At 40.1% G+C, this 20495-nt stretch overlaps 1 protein-coding gene across 2 annotated transcripts in view; it reads right to left on the bottom strand.

The window, feature by feature from the left end:
- The window catches only part of BTRC (beta-transducin repeat containing E3 ubiquitin protein ligase), a 100372-nt gene that overhangs the window by 42674 nt on the left and 37203 nt on the right, over window positions 1-20495 (bottom strand). For both annotated transcript variants that reach the window (XM_019471750.1, XM_019471749.1), the window contains exon 4: window positions 12300-12389. In XM_019471750.1, coding sequence (XP_019327295.1) covers window positions 12300-12389 — 90 coding nt within the window. The remainder of the gene's footprint in view (window positions 1-12299; window positions 12390-20495) is intronic.

Here is a 20495-nt window from a genome sequence, read left to right on the forward strand (position 1 = left end):
GAAAATGCAAAACACAGACAATTGAATGTGAAAAATACGTGAAACATTTTAAATTAAATTAACAGAAAATAGGATCCAAAAAACAACCAAGAATTTCTAGCACTGATAAAATCATCCAGTTGCAAAACCCAACCAGGAGCTAGAAAAAAATTATTTTATTAGGTTAAAAAAGAATTAAGATTAGCTGTATGTTCATTTTTACATGTATGTAAACATTAACAATCCTTAGGCTGCCTATTAATTCACATGTGGCATATTTACACTATTTATGATATTATACCCCATGCTGGGACACCCCATTACAAAGTCACGGTAGTGGCTCCATACTTAAGGTGAATTCTGCAACACATCGCCTCTTTCCTGTTATGTTCTTGCAGTAAGATTACTTTTGGGCAAGAATTTACCATTTGCTTTCAGCTCACAAGGGAATCTCTTTGGGAACTGACAAACTGATTTAAGCAGCTGTGGAATAATTTACTGGTTTTTGTGTTTTATGAAAGGACAACAAAAGGTTTTGAGAGCTTTTGGTGGTTTATGCAACAACAAGAACGTTTGGCTTAGAAAGTGTCCACTTTTTCTTAGACTTTCCCCTTGCCTCCCATAAGGATCATATTTGATTGCAAATTTGACTGCAACCATTGGCAAGTGCATCTTTCCCCAGATGCATGTCTAACACAGCCTTTTAAAAACGCAGATGGACCTGGGGAGATAGAAGGTGCCAGAGGAGCAGAGCCCAAATCAACATTAGGTGTATATAAACAAAAATAACGCTTAAGTACAAAACATGCTTGAACCGATACCGTGTTTCCAGATCCCTGAATGTCTAATAAGGAAATGTTAAGCAGCATTTTCCCCTTTTACAGATGGAAGAACGGAGATGGAAAAGCAGAATATGACAAAGACAAAAGATGTCTCAAAATCTGGAGCCACAATTCCTGATCTAATATTCCTCCTGTGAGGCCTTGTTGCTTACTATAAATAAACTATTTCCTCCCTAGATTTCAGTTGTAAAAGTAACTTTTGAACTTCTCTGCAAAAAAGGGACACTGTGAGTCCAGCCCTCGCCCCAAGAAACACTGGAAGGATTAATTAAGGTTTGTGAAGCACTCAAACTACAGGGGAAACCCCCAGGAGGAAGTTTGTATTTCCATATTCTGACCAGGGCTTGAAAGGCATGCAATAAATACAGCCCGGGGCACAGAACAAACAACACGAATAGAATAAAATATTGAACAGCTGTTTGTTAAGTGAATACTGTTCATCCCACACACCAAACTTTATTTCTGCCTCATGCTGCAGGGAGTGGAGAGGAATCAGACTGAGGCCGAAATAAAATTTTACGTCAAAGGGTTAAATAGTAGCAAAGTTATAAAACAATGAAACCATTTCTTATGAAGGAAAATATTAGACAACCTTTACAGGCAGAACTGCAAGCCCTACTCATTATTGTATTAGAAATACAACTGGTTTAGATAGTACAAAAGGTTGGTGATTTACCAGGTTAACTTTTTTGCAGAGATGCAATGTCTTTCAAGCTATAAAAACTACATGGATACCACCAAACTCATACAAAGCCCCCTCATTTTTAAAGGAGGGGGACGGAAGAAGTTACATCACTGTTACAAAGTAAGAAAGTTCAAAATACTACAGTAAACAAAGATTGTGAGATCTGCCTAGGACTAAAAACCAAAGAAACCAACCTCACCCACACAAGCTTTCCTTTCTAGCACATCTGTTTACTGCTACCTGCCTAAAAGTAAGCAATGCAGAGTTGATGGGTGGGTGCGAGCTTACAGCGGAGCCACGCGAACAGCCTGTACAGTTTTTTTGGGTGCAGTGCGCTGATTTTTGGCTTCTCTTGCAAACTGGTAAGATTTTACTTGCTTTTCAGTATCAGAAAGTGGGATACCTAGAAGTGAAGAGAGCCCGTGTCCTGATTAGAAAAAAGAAAGAAAAGCAGCACGGACACCGTGCGCAGAATGACGGAGCCTCACTCTTCAACCGTTACAACTTCTTTGGGAATTATGGGGAAGGAGAAAAGAAATGCCTGAAAAACACAATGCAGAGAGCAAGGAAGGAAGAATAGGAACCATGTTAATCAGAAGCAGCGGGATTCCCCTGCACTGCAAACATTAATACTATTTCATAGTATTTCTTATTTTTCTTCCCAGAAATCACCCCCTAATATCACTCTTTCCCCCACATTATTTTTTTCCCTTTACAAAAATACCAATTTTCCTAAGACTGGTATTCAGCTCTGACAGTCATTAATTCCAGTGTCTATTTTTAGAATGTACTTGAGAAAATTGTGATTTTATCAAACCACTAGGGGAAAAAAAAAAAAAAAGATCAAGTCAATCTTCTTAGCAATTACAGCAGCCAAATCTTTCAAATCATAATTTCTTGTTGGTAAGTGAATAAACTGAAAAATATCAGTGCAAAAAAATGCATCGATAAAAAAAAAAAAACAACAAAAAGGAGCATTAGGAAATCAACACAGTATTTGATCTCTCCTCTTTTTTTGCTGCTGAAAGCCACATGGCATGCATAGTATTTTTAACTGTGGAGTCTCATTTCAAATATATGCCAAGGAATCTTATTTCAAACATATACTAAATAAGGAGGGGAGTAATAAAACAGGCAGTCCCTTACTCTAATTTTATCCGTCTCCCTCCTCTTCTTGCCTTGATGCAGTGAAACTTTAAATCCAACACCAAAGCCTGTGTGTCTCTCTCTCTCTTTTTTGTAAACAGTGATCAACATTTTCCTAAATGACCCCCGAAAGGACCTACTTCGAAACTACTCATTAGTAACAGCCACGTTTGCAATATTAACCTGGATGCGGCTGGTTATTAAGATCTTTTAAGGGGTTTAGAATGAAGACACACTGCCGGTGTACAGGGAGCACAGAAGGGGTAATTTAAAACCCATGTTTTTCCTCCCCCTCACCGAAAACATGCCCAGCATTGTGCAGCTGTGCTGCCAGCTTCATCACTCCCTCCATCTCCACTCTTGCTAATTAAAAGGTTGATCACAGAACAATGCTCTTCTCATTAATTTCAGCTTTCTGATTGGGCAGGATTCCCGCTCGCTCCGCCTGATCTTTTCCACACTGCTGAAGTTAATGTGACAGGAGCCCGAAGATGGATTACCCGCTGCCATATTGCCCATCACCTCCAATCAGCAGCTATCTGGGTAAACTGATTGTTCTAATTTGCTCTCATTATTTTTACAATATCAGGAGAAAATAACGCACACAGCTCACTGTCAAAGCCATGAAAATCAGCCATTAGTTAAACCCAGACACTGAGTGGCTTTATTAGAAGCACTGCAGTTTATTGACGCAGCTTCGGTAAACTAAGATAATACCTGCCCTCTTTAAACACACTTTTTTAGGTGTATTTATGTTGAAAGAAAATATTTTGTCAGGATACTTTTGGAAACGCTCGCCGTGTCAGCCTGTTCTCTTCATACGCTGGCAGACAGCGAAGATTAAGAACAATGGAGGCTTGACTTCCACATAAAGAAGGGCAAAATATGCAGCATTATCTGCAGGGCAGCCTGCCTGCACATCTCAGCTACTATTTTACAGTTTAAATAAAAATCATCTCAATACTAATATGACAGGTGAATATGTAAATACACCCCAAAATCGCACAAAATATGGTACTACCATAAAGGCAAACACAGTACGGGCATAATTGTGTGAGCTGTATGTACAAGGTCAACAATTTAGTTTTGGGGTTGTTTGGTTTTTTGCTAAGCAAAGGAGCCTGCGTAGCCCAGCATCAAAACACGGGGACTGAGAGCAGGAGCTCCAAACGATAAGGGAAACTGTTTTGTATGGCTTGGAACTATTTTTCTCCCCCCTACGAAAAGGCATTGTGCTGCCACAACTTGGGAATGAGTCAGAGCAGAAATGTCACTCCACACTGAAGCCTCACAGGATCCCATAGCTAAGAAATGAATAAAGTATTGTTAGCGGAATAAAGTCAGACATTTTTACACCGCAGCAGTGGTAAGAACTACATTGAAAATCCTGGACTTCCGACAGTCTCTATGCTGTATATAAAGGGACCTACATTATTTTGCCTGCTGCCTATCTGCATCTTAGCAAAGGGAAATGCTAAATAGAGGGATTAACAGAAATATGATATCTTAAATCTTGCTAAACATAAACCTTAAACTGGTGTCTACGATGCTGTAACTCGCAATGTGCTCTAAGAGTGACAGGCAGAGCGCAGCAGACTGATTTTACTTTTAAATAATATCTAAATTAGATTAGTTCTTTGTGTAGATCTGCATGAACCAGAGGGGACATTCATCATTGTGCCAAAAAAGTTAAATTCACTGGGGTACGCTCAAAGTGAATGGTTCTAGACCTACGTTTTATCTCTCAGACACATCATCAAGATGCTGTGCCAATATGCATGAAGCCAGCTAGGAGCTGCAAGAAAGACAACGGGAGAGTAACTGGATACCAGAAAAGGTTTAATTTTTCCCTTTGTAGATTATGAATTGCTTGGGACAGGATCCGTGGCTTCTGTCTTGTAAGCATAGAGCACCCCTTTCAATACTTGAGCTTCTTTTTTAATATTTAAATGGCTTAAATACAAGAAAGGGTATTCTCCTCCCTCCCCCTCCAAAACAGATGTAATTCTAGTTCCCCCTCCTCCCCCTGCTGTAATTTAAAACGCTACAATTTTCATGACTGCTTTTTAATATTTTTAAATCCTCATCAGCTAGAGCCTTGCGTTTGGGGGTTGATTTTTCCTCCCTCCTAGAAAAGCCACCTCCCAGCTTTGTCTGGTATCTCTTTTGACCCTTGCTAATGGTTTTCTCTTGGAGGGGCGTGCCATGCTTTTCTCCTTAAAATTCCTGCACTGAAAGACTGCACCACACCACACTCCACAAAACGTGCTGATGGCACAAATTACAAGCCCCCAGCCGAACACTCCAGCCCCCACCATTCGGGCAGATTTATGTGGGCTCTTGCCGACGTTATTACAAGTCAGAGTTTATTGGGAAATTGTTACATTATGCGGAGTGTCTAACAAATTGCTTATGCTGCTATAATTGGATTACAACAGCCGCTTGCTCCCACCGGTAAGATTAGGCAAGTAGGACTCCTGCCGATCTCTGAGCGTTAGCAGTAATTTTATTTGCCTTGCCTCTCTCTTTCCTAACAACATGCCTCTTTCCCTGCCAGCTGTCTGCTGAAAAGGCACAGGCTTGTTCCTTGGCCCTAACAATGCAATTACAGCCCTGCAGATCGCACTGTTTGTGCATTAAGTACAGAGCCAAAACGAGGCGAATTGATCGTTTGACTTTTGGAGGAGCCATGTGATCTCTGCGTGCGGGTGATCCGGCATGCATCAGTGGGCAATGCTGCAGTACACGCCTGACGATGAACTCGCTCCACACTATTTCCCCTCCCCTGTCCACTCCTAACAGCAAAGATGTTGGAGCCTACGCCACGTTAACCCCCATCGGTCTACAAAAACGGGCTCATTTTTAGCAGCTTTCTTGCTAGGCTGAACTCAGAACTCACTCTGCCTTCTGAAATGTGAGACTTGCCCACACCGATGGCTTCCCTGCAGCGGGCGACACTATGAAATTATTATTCCAGCGCTTCACAACACAAGCTTTAGCGCAAGAATCGGACGTATTTTTCAAACAACTTTTTCAGTTCTTGCATTTGAAAACTATTGAAGACATATATAGTTAATGTCACAATGATAGTATTTGTATTCTCTACCATCTGAGGGTGCTGCCACTGCAGATGACTACTTAAGAAAAGATGCTCCTCTTTGTGTTTGCCACCGCTTACCACTAAAGCCACCAATGATTTGGATTCCAAACTGTTTCACATTTTCAGCACAAAAGATCCCAAAGTACTTTATAAGTGCAAGTCCAGTTTGTTTGATAACTCTCATCCTGGTGAACGCTCCTTACAAGCTTAAGTGACAGGACCTGAATGAAGACCTCAAGGCTGTAATTCTTTATGCAGAGTATCAATCACCAAACCAGCAAACGCTTGGGGTGGAACTACAGCATGTGACACTACACACAATACAGGTGCAGGGGAATTTTAATTAAGGTTGCCAGGTAAAGTTCTAAATTTTAAAAGATTTCTCTTACATCTTCACTGTATACTGAGAGGATCCCAGGATGATTCAGTTTAGAAGGGACCTCAGGAGTTCTCCTGCCCAACGCAGGGTGCGTTATGAGGTCAGACCAGGTAGCTCAGGGCTTCATCTACCCTGGTCTTGAAAACCTCCAAGGATGGAGGCTGCAGAGCCTCCACAAGCAACCTGTTCCAGTTGACTGTCATCACAACAAAAAAGTTTTTCCTTATAACCAGTCAAACCTGAGAAGGAGTTTCTAAGATCTGTGTGGGAACCCTTCCAGTATTTACTAAATGCAACTTGACAGGTAACGCCAATTTGCTTTCTCGAGATTCCAAACCCAGGGCTCCAAAAAGTAGAAACATCTCCATCAAGTTGACCGAACTTTGGAAATGATTCTTCATACCAAGATTTTGCATATGACCTGACTGACCATCCTTACTGCAGAGCTGTGAGAACTGATCTCCAGAATACACTTAGAGACCCTCAGCTATAAAGCATTTTATGAGTTAACTTTTATATTACTATTTCTTCAAAGTCTTTTTTGCATTTAAAAAAAAAAAAGTTTAATTCTTTTTTAATTCGTGGCTTCATTGACATGCAAAGTCATTTTGGGTGGTAAGAGAAGCAGAAATGACAACCACTTCCACAGTGTTTGTGTAACTGAAGACTAAAGAAGCCTGTTTACATGTAGTTTAACACTCAAAAGAAACTCTGAACAGCTGAAATGCCTTATAAATAGCTCAGACCCAGAGGAAGTGCAAACGTCTGCATTGTGAATTGTAGATCTTAATTACAGACAATGGCTGGTACAGCAAGTAGCATGGAAAAAAAAAAAAGTGAAACAGTTGCACTGTTCATGGTTGGCAATAATTCTTCAGGAAAATATTTACTATCAATCAGTTATGAGAAAAGGGACTCTGCGCTCATAAAACAGCACGTTGCTTCTCATACCAGGACCATTTTGCTTCAGCATAATCTGAATTTAAACAGCTTGTTTCCTGCGGATATAATTTTGGAAATAAATAAAACAAGTCTATCAAAATCTGGAGAATGTGTATGGTGGGGTGGGGTGGGGGGAGCAGGAATATCACATTTCTTTTTCAGTCATTTGCAAAAAGGTTATTAGACCGAGGGGAAGCTAAAGCACAAAGACTGTCTTGACCTAAAAAAACCATATAAAAACCGAGAAACTCGCAATTAAGATAAAAGTAGACATACTACTAAGAAAGGAAGATGATCATCATTAGGTCAAAGCTTTTAGATAAACCTCCGATGCTGTTTTATACTTGTGCTGTCTAAATACTGAGAATTCACAGTTTCAAAGCACTTTTTGAACATTAAGCAATCCCAGCAATGTCCTTGCAATACCCGCCATTCACACAACCCTCTTTTTACAGAAAGAACACCTACAACAGAAGGGTAAAATGACATGCTTAAATCTCTATTAGCCAGTGGCTGAGGCAGCGTTTATCCAGTTTGCAATGGCCTCAAAAACCGTCATCCCAGAGAAAGGTATATCCAAGCCACAAAAGGGGACTCCTGTTACCGAGGAGTTTGGAGCTGAAAGCATGTCCACTGACAGCCCCAGTGCACGATTACACAAAGCTTAACACTAAAAATTAAGGTATGGAGGAACATACTTTCTCATTAAAACAGTGGAAGGAGTATCAGGAAACTGAATGTAGCTAGTAAAATAATATTTGTTCATGATTAAATTGCTCTAACTTCAAGCTCAAGGACTGGAAAGGCTTCAAAAGCACTGGAAAACTATGCATTATCTGAAGATACACTGACTCAGTGGTGAATGACAGCAGAACTCTGAGTTGGTTGTGTTGTTCATGCAAAGTAAAAGCAGGGACACTCTTAGGAAAGAGGAGCCATCAATCTGTGACATAAAGGGAGTTGAGAGTACAAGAGGGACACTCTTCAGATCAATTTGTCCTACTGCCAATTGGAACATCCAGCCTGGAACCCTAAATGTTTGTTTATTAAAGAGTATTCGTGGTTTCTCCTTTGAATTCATATAAAAATTCTGAGCTCAATGTTATTATTGTGCAGACTATTTTTATTCTAAAAATTCAGAAGTAGCGATGCACAAAGAACGGACAAAGGAAGGTAGATTTCGATTACCAGCTACTTCCACCACTCCTTGCTTTAGCTGAATCATCCTTGAATGTAAAATGTGTAGCTATAGCTAAGTAACACCATGCATCTTTGAAAGAAAATTTCACATAGCATACTTGAAGTGTCAAGCCCTGTTCTGTGTTTCCAGAATTGAGTAGAACGTAGCTCTGTCCCGCTGTATACTACAGACAGCTTGCCAAGCAGGCAGAACATCACTACATGCTTAAGCAGGAGTTTTCATCCAAGGGTCAAAAAAGCATCATACAGTTAAATTTCACAACATTTCTGCAAGAATAATATTATTCAGTTCCCTTTTTGAAGAGGAGCAAGAAAAGCCATTGTGGCCACAGAGAATAAAATCACAGTGGTCCCGGATGCAGAACAGAAGAGAAACTTGTTTGCACACCCAGGAGCATCACAAGAATCCTAGTGACATACCAGATGCCAGGGGATTTTTAACTGTGCCCCTCTCTAATTGAGGATGAAGCACACACCAACACCATTATCTGGCCTGAAGATACTGGCTTACAAAATATGGAACAAACAATAGGAACAGATGCTCATTTGGCCAGATTTCAATAAGCCTCATTAAAACCAAACACCCTGTCTTTGGAGCTCAGGTTCATGCTACAGTTCTACCTTATTTAAGCATCTAGCACCAATTCCTGAGAAAGCTGTCCACTTGTGGTTGCACACCAGTAGTATCATAAAAAGAAATCCTCTCACAGACATTTTTTGGTTTCTACAGAGACAAGCAGGAAGATTTTATATATACGTGTGTGTGTACACGTATATAAAAACACAGTTAGAGATTGCATTTCCTTTTTAAAGACATTAGGTTAAATATACATCAGACCTGTTGATCACTCAAATGCAATGGGCAACAAGATGCCAAAAGATTAATGGAAAAACTCCTGAGGATGGAAGAGAACCAATGTTACAGATCACGCAGGCGACATCTGTGCATTACAATATATAATTTTTAATTCAAGATCCCACCTCTTTAGTCAAAACATGAGCACACTTGAAACAATTTCTACTGCTCCTTATTTGTTTCTACCCAAATATGCCCAAGTCCCATCAATGGAGTTTCAGAGGACAAATACCAGAAAAGCATGGCTAAGAACAAAATACAAAGATTCATCAGAATGTGACATTCTACTTTTATTTTTAAATGCCTGAATAAAACTAGATAATCCATAGGTTTCCAAAAGCCACTGAGCACCTGGCTGCACAGTCAGCATAACATTGTATAGAAGACGGGGCAGACAAGGTTTCCTAACAAACAGACTTCCCTGAGTGGTCAAAAAGACAGGAGCCCTACACTACTCTCTGTACTTGAAAATGCATATATGTTTATTATAAACTTCTTTTCCCTCCATTTTAGAAAGAATGCCAGTTGTTAGGTTGGTAAGTTACACCTGACTGTTCTGTGCAGAAGCATTCCTTCACAGGAGAGCTTGATGGATGGACAGTGCTTCAGTCTGAAAAAAGATATCTCAATATTGATGTGTGTGGCCTCAAGGGAAACCGCACATCATTCTTTGAACAAGCTTTAGAAACTTCAGGCACATGATCAGCAAATGGCATTAATACAGTCTTAACAGAGCACAATTTTCTTTTTTGCAAGTAGGTGCAGAATCAGAAACTCTGTTTTCGGAAAAAGCATCGTCCCTTGCAGACTGACTGACACTTCTGACAAGCATGTAATAATGCTGACTGTGGCTCCCAGTCAGGGCTAATACTGCACTGCAGAATCAGAAAAGGTAAATCATGATTTCCAAAGTAACCCTTTTTGTTTTTCAATGCCAGTTTAAAAAAAAAAACAAAAAACTGAAACCCCTTTTTCAAAAGTGCTGTAGATAAAGAAACCCACAGTTACACTTTCCAGTATTCACCCTCTTGACAAAACATTTTAAAGTCCAAGGCTGTAAGACACATCAATCATGGAGGATAAAACTCGCCATGTGCATAAGGCTAGAAGAAGGCCTCTGAACTCCTTAAATCCCATTTAAGCCCTTCACCTAGGGAACATTTAACAGTTGTGCCATTTGCCTGTGCCATCACTGAGCCATCTGCATTTAGCTAACTGGATTTATAAATGCTTCAACACTTCTGGAATTTGAAAGACAAGCTTTCTTAGAACCTATTTCATTTTGGTTTGTAGCTGGGAAGGAAAAGGAATACAATAGCCAGGCAAGCTAGTACTAGGGGAAATATATCCCCAGAAAAGTCTACGTTTTTTCATATATATATATATATATAATCTAAATATTATAAATATGTATGTGTATGTGCATATATGCATGTATACATGTATATAGATGTTTTTTTCATATACATATGCGATGGCAGATTGTCCTACAGCATATATACATATATTTTGTCCTACAGTATATAGAGACACAGTACATATGCTTTTTCATCTCTGGGGTGATGGTTCAAATTCATCCTCAATAACATGAAACAAGTCTTGCTGTTCCTGCCTTGAGCCCTACCCACACCTCTCACCATGATCCCACTGAAACATAGTTTTAGAAGAGTTTATTATCTGGGGCATTAGGATGTTAAAGGTATGTCATTTCAGTTAAAAGAGGCATCATGTAAATTAGCTGTAGTTCTTGCACATCCTTGCTCCTTAGTAAGATGATCAGGTCAAACAAAATGCTATAAAGCAGATGGGGTTGAACAGGTTTACTCTAGCTAGCTTGCTGTGAGCTGCTTCACGGCATCAGAATGATGCTGTAGGCCAATATAATTCAGTCAGAGCTGCTCCGGTGCCTTGCTCAAAGAGTTTCACCTACTTTGTATCATAAAGCACCTTAGGAAGCAGTGTGTGATACCAGTCATCTTAAGCTAAGAATGGAGGTGTTGGTATTAAATATTAGCACTTTGTACCAAGATTGGTAGCTTCTCTCAGAAGTGCTTCTCCCCTGGAAGGTAACCTGGCATGTCAAGCACAGTTTATGAGCACTAAGCCACCTGCAAGCACCATGACAAACTTTTATGATGGCCAATTCCTTGACAGGAAACAAAAGTAATGGGACATCCAAATTTCACCAGCAAAATACCAGCAAAGATTTACCTGGGAAATTATCTTAATGGTCAATACAAAAGTGGGCCCCGAAGGGACAAGGCATCTTTAACAACCATTCAAAGTATGAAAAAAAAGGACTTCAAGAAGATCAGGGAATAAATAACTGAAAGAGAACACAGGCTTTTGCGTGGTCAGGTTTGTGGTGACAGAGGAGCAACAAAATGCCAGCTGGTTTCGGTAACAGATGGCTGCATGCACTGATCTGTCCTGCATGCCCATTCTAAACTTCCTTTCAGTGGAAATACAAAGCTTACACAAGGCTAAACACATCCTTCGCGCAGCCTTTCTATACATATTGCATCGCAATTCAAACGTTTTCCACTCACAAACAGCCCTACATGTATGTTATTTTACTCTAGTTACACTGAATTTTAAGAAAAGAGGGTGACTAATGGCACCTCGTCTTTTTCAATCACATCTACTACAATTCTCAAGGAGTGACTTTTCTCTGATGGGCTAATATATCCATTTTCTTACCATTCTGACTGCCATACCTCCCTCCTCCCTTTCCCTTAAATACAGCATTCACTGTATTTTAATTGAAAGGTCTTTCTTTTTGCACATCCCCTCCGGTAGCTAAGAAAGGGAACGATGATACAAAGAGCTCTCATGCAGTATTTTTAGCATATATCTGGACATTTATCATTTGAAGTTGCCACAGCTAATTACATGGCAAGCATAGGTCATCCCACTGGAAAAGCCTATTACTTGTATAGCAGAATGAACCCTTCAATCCTAGACAGCTCAGGACTCAAGTAATAATTTTGAACAGAGAAAAACAGCAAGTCTGAAAACTCTACACTGAAGGACAGAAAAGCCTACCCAAAATACTTGCTTTCTGTTTAAATATTTTTTTCTAACTGTAATTTTTAACAAGAACTTTTCATTGATTAACAATGAACAATCTGCTAAAAAACCCTCAAAACCAAAGCCGTTCTCTTACTTACTTTGGCCACACAATTTTCAGTCTTCATAGCAGTGCTTCCTAGACATACTGTTTCCTGGTTTAAGCACAGTCTGGCACAGCTGTTGTAGGTCTGCAGAAAGATTAAAATGGTTATGAATAGAAGAACACGATTTTCTTTCAGGCACCACATTTTTGGCACAGGAACCCACAACAACTCTACTACATTTTCTTTTTCCTAAGGTGTAAACGTTTCGAACCAAAATAAACTAGTTTACAGCAAAAGCCTATGTTGAGGGCATGCACGTCCTCTGAGAAGCTATGCACAATTTTATAGTTCTAAGATACAAAGAAAAAAAAAAAAAGACTTTTCTGCTCTTTTCCTTTGAAAAAGGAAAAAAAATCTGATCTCAGTTGTTCAGTCTTTCACAAAGTGCTGCATGACTGAACAACTAAAGCAAGGTGATTTCTACACGCTAGTTATCACAGTGTATGTCAAATGTTAATAAACATCCCCTGTCTTTATCAGGTAAAATACATGGGGACAGTACGAAGCTTAAAATCAGAAGGGAGCAAATGCAGACCACATCTCACTTGTATTTAATCTTCCCAATTTGGAAAGCTTTTTCTTTTAAAGTAGAATGTCTTTTTTCTTTAACTCATACACTGTCCTGCCCAGGGGACCCTCAGCTGAGGCTGCAGACTTTGGAGCCTTTGCAGAACACACTACTCGTAGTCTCTCCCTTTTTTAAGGGCAGCATATGAACAGTACTTAGGAAGTGTGCTTAAAATTATACTCTGGTTGATTTGGCTATTTAAACTAAGATGCCTGAAGAACTTGGGAGTTTCTAATGGAGGCTTCCCACCCACCCCAACTTTCAACACCTTTTTAATTACTACTTGATTAAGCTCACATTTTCTAGTAGTAGTAGGAGTATAGTAGCACCTAAGAGCTCCAGTATTGGATTAAAACCCCAGCGCTTGTCACCATTTACAGAAAACTGCTCCCAAGCAAAAGTGGCAGCCCAAAAGCAAGCACAAACTTGCTTTGTTGCAAGAGTAGTAAGTGGACCACAGAGAAGATGTTGCTACCTCAAATAGTTACGTGGGGAAAATCCAAGAAGCATGTTGAAAGAGAATGAAATTAGACTTGCTACAAAGACATTTCCAAGAGCACTAAGTAAAACATACTAACATTCATGATATTTTTAAGATTGCCTTAAGGGGAGCACGCACAAAGATTTGTAGTGAACTGCCTGTCAGTTATATTCAGTAATATTTGCTGGCAATCTCTGAAGATCCTTCTTTCAGGGCTTGCTACGCATTTCTATTTGTTTGATTTGAAACTAATTCAACCCCAACCCTGCCATAGGATACAAAACCTGCAGGCCACACTGACATGCTAAGGGCTCCTAAACCCCTCCCTCTGCTCCAAAGCTACGACATCAGAGCCAGATTCCCCCAGCGCTAAGCACCAAACAAATGATCTCCCCTTTTTGCCCCTCTGCTACAGGCCTGACTCTGCGCAAGATGCAGGCAGTAGCAACACACAAACCAGCAGAGAAGCACATTGCAAAGGACATCAGAGGTAAGAATGCAGAGATTGAAAGGGGGTTACGCTGAGCCATAGGAGATACATCCACAAACCCAGTGTTCCTAACAGTTTCCAGCTCAGGTGGATGGTAAGCACCAACTGATGGGAACTGAGTGTTCACAATCAGCTTATAACATTATCCACCTAAGTTCTTATGATCCTCATTAAACACTCTCTACTGCCCACCATGGGAAATCAGTATACTGGCTCAGGTGGATCTGTACTGGTCCGGCACAGTACAGACACTCTTGTGGAAATTCAGGAAATCACAGCCCTTTCCACCCTGCTTCTTTACAGACCCTCTTTAAACTTCATCATTAAACAGAAACAAAAAGGAACACAGAAGCCCTATCGTCTCCATCACTTTAGCAGTTCATGTTTTATTTCTCAGTGAGCTCTCTAACCAGAAAACAACCAGTGGCAGACAGGAATGCAGAATATCCTGGCTCCAGAAGATCTCCTTACAAGTTACAACATTGATATCTGCTGCGACTAGCCGCCAGCTAGCAATTTCTGACTCTGGATCCAGAAGGAGAAACTGAAAAATTCAAACACATGAATCCTTTCAAAGTGCCGTGCAGATGAACAGAGTGCATCTTTCAGCAGGGGAGGTTCAGATTCAAACTGGGATTAGGCCACAAGCAAACAGAAGGCTGATGGACTCAACTTAGCCTCTTGCAAACATTTGCCAACATCATAAAACCATCACTCTGGTATGCACAGCACTTTCTTCTCAGAAGAAAGATCAGAATGGCATAAACTATTATAAATCGTGGCTTAGATGCAGTGGCCCAACTGGTGGACAGAAAGTTGACACCATCTGCTTTGCACTGACGTTCAGACAATACCATGCAAACCTCATTTTATAAGCATTGTGTTAGTTAAATTCAACCAGATTCTGAAGGTGAACCACCATGAAGAGTTGATAAGATTCTTTGTTCACTATTTACATTTGTGTAATTTAACCCATTTATCATAAATCCATGATTTCTTTCATTTGCAATTTAATTCCTAAAATTCCAGTAGCAGTATTTCTGCACAACTTACCTGCTATATACTGTAAATTTTATGAGGAGCCCTGACTCAAAGAAAGCTACTAACTCCACTTTGCAGATGAAAAGCTCAGCCACAAAAACATTTACTGAAAGCAACAGGGAAGCCTGTGGCTCCATGAACTGAATCATGAATCGAACTCAGATCTTGTCAGTCTTTTTCCTCCCACGACAGGTATGCACAAACCTCGGTAGCAAGCCAGCTTTTTAAAAGCCAGGCTTACAACAGGCTTTCTCTCACATTTACAAATGGGAAAGAGCAGACAATCCAAATACACAATGTGAAATACTAAATGCTAAATCTAAAAACCCTAGAACTTTCTGAGAAGGAAGGAAGCTCACTACGCCACTATTCAAAAGTTGCGTGTATGTCAGAATGTAGATACAAATAATTATTCCAAGGTATTGCTTAATTTTTATTATTTTCATCCACACAGTACATCTTGGTGTGAACAGCACCAACTGAATTTCCAGCATCACTTGTTCATCAAATCCCACAATACCAGGACCAGTGACACTTGATGGAACTAGTATAGTATAAAAGTAAAGCAGATAAAATGAAACACTTCTTCACACAGCAGGCAGTGAGCTTCTAGAGCTTGCTGCCCCAGGACACTGTGGAGAGAAACAACATCAGCAAGTGGAAAAAGGGATTAAACAAACTCATTGACAGCAAGTCCATAGAGTACTCGGCAGAGAGATCCCCCGGACATCCCTAGCGCAACAGCAGTAGATGCTGCAGGAGCAGGGGGGAATGGAGCACAGAGAGCAGCCAGACCCGTTTGCTCTCATTCAACAGCATCTTCCACTGACAGTGCTGGAGTTGGCACTGGATGAGCGGACGCTGGGTCTGACTGACCTGGGCATTCCCATGCTCTCAATACCTCTCTGCCCTTTCACAACATGGCAACAATACTTAAATCCCTCCTTCCCAGCCTTTTCAGCCACAGAAAGGAGACAAGAACATGCTTTTACTGTGAGAATCAACTTTTACGCAGTAATTTTATTACATAAAGATCTATGTAAGTGCCAAATTACCTGACGATCATTTAGTCCTTCAGCAGCTCTTTGTTTCTCAATAAAAGTAGTGAGGAAAAAAAGAAAATTAAAAGGAGTATGTATAAGGGATTCAACCCATCAGGATGCAGATTTGAGAATAAAACATACAGTGATCTTCAGTTCAACATCCATTACTATGTTTGCAAAGTTACAAAGTTCTTCTGTTCTTACTTTCACATTCTCACAGAAGAATGCATTATTAGCCTTGTGGGATGAATAAAAAGGGTAAAGAAGATTCATGTGCATGTTCCACAATATGTTTAAAAAGGTTTCAAGCAAAAACGTAGATGAAAGCCTAGCTCTCCCCTAAAGTCCAGGGGAAAAAGAGGTAATGTCACTCTACTTAATAGGTCTCAATGGAAACGTATTGATAATGTTGCAAAGAAGCTGCATCTGGCTCATGAAGTCAACTCATGAGAAGCTGGGAGAATATATTGTGAAGCAAGTACTATATGGCTGCCCTCTTCTAACGTTTCTCTGTAGGCAGCAGCTACTGGCTACTGTGAGACACAAGATTACTGCTGGACATGGAGATTTGATTTCATCTGGTATTGTTGTATTTGTGTTCGTACGCTAAGAGTTACTAGTAAATAGACCTAACTGAAAGTAGAATGATGTCATATCATCAAGTAATAATGCAGAGCCCTACATTTTAGGTGAAACATTTGATGGTGTCTCATGCTACACTGCAACATCAGAGCACCTCCTTTCGTTCATTCTGATGCCTACGGGAACATTGACTAACCTGGAAGAAAACCAAGAAAATCAAAACCAGAACCAAGCCTCAGAAAAGCAAATTTCTCAAGTTCACCTTTAAAGCTCGACCCTTTTACGAATCTTATCTAATTTGCACCAAAACTGTTCAAGTTTCTCCTCACCTTTCATCAAGATAAGAGGTTTCTTCACCAAGGAAAAGCAGTCTGAAATGGTAGCCTGGTTCAATGCCACAGGCAGATAGCTTTGCGTTGGAGTGCTTTAATATGTTTTTATATTGCATATAAAGCATGCAAACATAAACCAGTTTGTTGAAAACTACCCTCTTTGTGGAAGCTGGCTGTAATTCTGAACAAGTTTTCAATTTTCACACTGCTGCTAGGGTAAAACATTTTAAAGAGTTTAATTTTTACAGTGCCTTCAATGACACGAGATTATCTAACAAAGTAATGGTTAATCAATAGAGGGCTTAGTTGTCAGGTGAAACATATAACACACTAAAAGGGATTGATTGCAAGGCTCCTCCTTATTTACTGGAAGGTATATATTTAAAATGACACAAACTTGTTACCAAGCTGCATTCCTTTAACCTTGCAAAAGCCGTTTGAGAACAGTGTTAAGCAGCCCTATAGCAAAACAAGCTCTAATGAAAAAAAAAAAAAACCCACAAATATATGGCAGCACCAAATCATGTCAGAAGCAGGGGAACCACAAAGCCGTATTCACTCTCAGCCAAAGGCTTAAAATGCCACAGAGACGCTACACTATGGTTCACTAAAGATAGAGCTGTGTCTGATCTCATTCTGTAAGTGTCTTTGGTTACATTTTTCTTTTTAAAGAAAGTATGATCCTGCTCTTTGACATAAACACATAAACATTTCTACTCTTGTCTGCATAGCTCTGGATGAACACTGAATGCCAACCTGAAGCCTCGAACCCCAGGCAGAACTGTATGTGTGTGCGTGTGCAGCTTTTCCGCCAACTGAAATCCATTTCTTTGACCATTTATTCCGAGAATCCCCAGTCCCTGAACAAAACTCCACTTTTTAATAGAAGCTGCAACCCAGGAGTTCAATAAGATTTCCCCCCCCAATAGTTAATAATTACATGATTTATCAGAGAAAGATAACACTAATAAAAACACAGCAAAAAAACGAAACCCATACCCTCCCTTCAAGTCATTTTCAGGGAAAAGATTATTAAACTGTTCTTTTTGAACAAGGGCTTTTGTAGCTAAGCACAAATTGCCAAACGGTTAGAAAAAAAAGTTATTAGACTCAGAAGAATTCAGCAGAAGTGGGAAGTTATATAAACAAATCACTCCAGCAGATTTGGAAAGATCGCTTTCATCTTACTTAGAGTCTTAGGAGACTTGCATTAATTACCCTTTAAAGGTCTTTCACATGGACTATTTAAAATAAATGCAATTTATTTATTTATTTCAAATGAGGTGCTTCTTCTGAAAGAATTAAGTAATCTCAACAAATTTAAAAACGTTTTTATAAACAGGTAATTAAAAAGAAGACTAGAATTAAGTCAAGCTGTAAGACATTACCCAGGATTCGCCACGATTATTTTCTTAAGACGAAATTTTTGTTATCCCTAGCCCAGCCTTGGGAAGGGTAGTCTCCACAGAAAGTTGTAAGACAAAATAAAGACGAGCCAAACAAAAAACTAGATCATTTACAGGATTTTCCCTAAAGCACAGTTTGTCATATTGCAATTACACCTTGCCGACTGTGAAAGCCAGAGTCCTTAATATTGCCACTAGAGGGAAGACGTGTCTCAACACATGGCAGTGGTAGTTGGGGAGTGGATTTTCTTGAGCAATTACCATAACAAAGCTCCCTTGGCTGTGTGTACCTTCTAATTACTCAGTACAATTAAAATGACTTACCTAAAACAAACAGCAAAAAAAAAAAAGGCCCCTAAAACAAAAAACCTCAAGATAATACAAACAAAAAGCCTTACTCCAATCTGCCTGTTATCTGAAATTACATTAAAGCTAAGATCTTTTTTCCTCATTCATCAATGCACAGGGGGGGGAAACAAAAAAAGAGTATGCCACAATGCCCACACACCACGGGGTTGTTCAGCGACGTAAAAGCATTAAAACAAACAAAAACAAAGAGCAAGGAGAACTAGATCCCTTGTTAAAGAAAAGAAGAAAAGAAAAAAAAAGGAAAAGGAAATGTCGTGGTATTTAGCCATCTGGTAGCTGCTTGAAAACAAATTGTCCTCAAAAGAGCAGAAATACAGTATGTCTTCTCTCAGTTCACTGGCTTATGAATCAGACTTCCCCCCCCCCCTTTTTTTTTTTAAAATACAGGCATGGTAATGTTAGACTTCTGTGCTGCTGCTGCTGCTTCTTTCGCTTCCCTCCTGTCCCACTGTGCAAAGATAACCACGGTCATCCCAATCAGATCCGGTTATTCCAACTTGGATGCATTATTTGCAGTCTTTTGGGATACATCTTCTTGGGCCCATTGTTCAAAATCCCTCAGGATTTCTTTTTTCCTGACAGCTACTTGCTGATTTTTAAACCCTTAAATCTTTCATTTTATAAGGCATGTCATTAAGGGAAGATGGCAGCCAAGTGATTTTTCTTTCCATTGACAATTTGTGACATTTTTCCAGCAGCGTGCAAGGTGTTGAAAACCTGGCAGCTGTTACCTCCCGGGATGAAGATCCTTTTTTATCCTCCCTTGACAGTTTAACTCAATGGGTCAGCACCTTTAAAGACTGCAAAGTACCACTGAAGTGGATGGAGGTTTGAATTACTGCTCCCTCCCTAATCAATGTAAACCCTCACTGCAGGTGAAACTCTTCATCTATAGAGGTGCATGGGGGAGGAAAATGTAATGCCCTGAGCCAGATGGTTTTCATCTTGTTTTTTAAAGAAGAAAGGAACAAGCTAACAAGGGGACAGCTACTTTGTTAGCTTCTTGGCCTCTCTCATGGCTTTGGATCCCCAGGGTTCCAGCCACACAAGAGAAAGAATACAGAAAAACATAAACACTTAAAGAAATATAACTAGGGGGCTGGCAACACGCTGCTTTCAAAGAGTTGAGAGCCCTGTTCAGCACTTTATTTATCACTGCCCACGTTCTTCGGATGGTAAGTGGACATGGACACAAAGGGCAGGGGGGAGCAGACAACACTTGCAATTTACTCAATTACAGAGGAATGCAGAAATGCGGCGGGGTGACAGATTCCTATTAGCGCTAATGCTGAAAGAGCCCAGTGGCCTTTCTGCCACAAGGCAGCATTCCCATTGTAACTTAGACTCCGGCACAACCCGTGCCTTGGCTAGTTTTTTAACGTGCATTATGTGTCACAGAGGAATGGAAATTATTTTTTTAATGTTGTTTGAGAATAAAGAAAAAAAAAATTAAACAGAAAGAACAACCTTGAAAGTAAGACTAAGGATGTACTTCTAGCAATTTCAGGAGGCTTTTCAGCCAGCAACTCCTTACTAGCAAGCGTTAATAGTGTAAAAGAAGAGGTAACCAGGATAACTTCACAGACCAGGTACGTCCTGCCTCGGCCAGCTCTCCAACAGAAGCCAAATTTCAACTGCAGCATCTTCCCCGGAGGGAGGGAGCTGAAGAACCCTCACTCCCTCCCCACCGTGTAACCTTCCCCACCAGTCAAAAAGAGGGCTTCAACTTTGCACAGCAGAAATACTTTTGAGGAGGAGAAATACGCCTGGAGAGGAGCCCTAAGCAGCGGGATGAGGCTACCAGCTGGAAGTAAACAGTTGACGGTTGCTACTTTTTGCCTTTCCTTTGCACTACCTTCTTTAACCGCTTTCTGCTTC

This window comes from Aptenodytes forsteri, unplaced genomic scaffold (genome assembly GCF_000699145.1).
Source record: "Aptenodytes forsteri isolate BGI_AS27 unplaced genomic scaffold, ASM69914v1 Scaffold15, whole genome shotgun sequence".
Lineage (NCBI taxonomy): Eukaryota > Metazoa > Chordata > Aves > Sphenisciformes > Spheniscidae > Aptenodytes > Aptenodytes forsteri.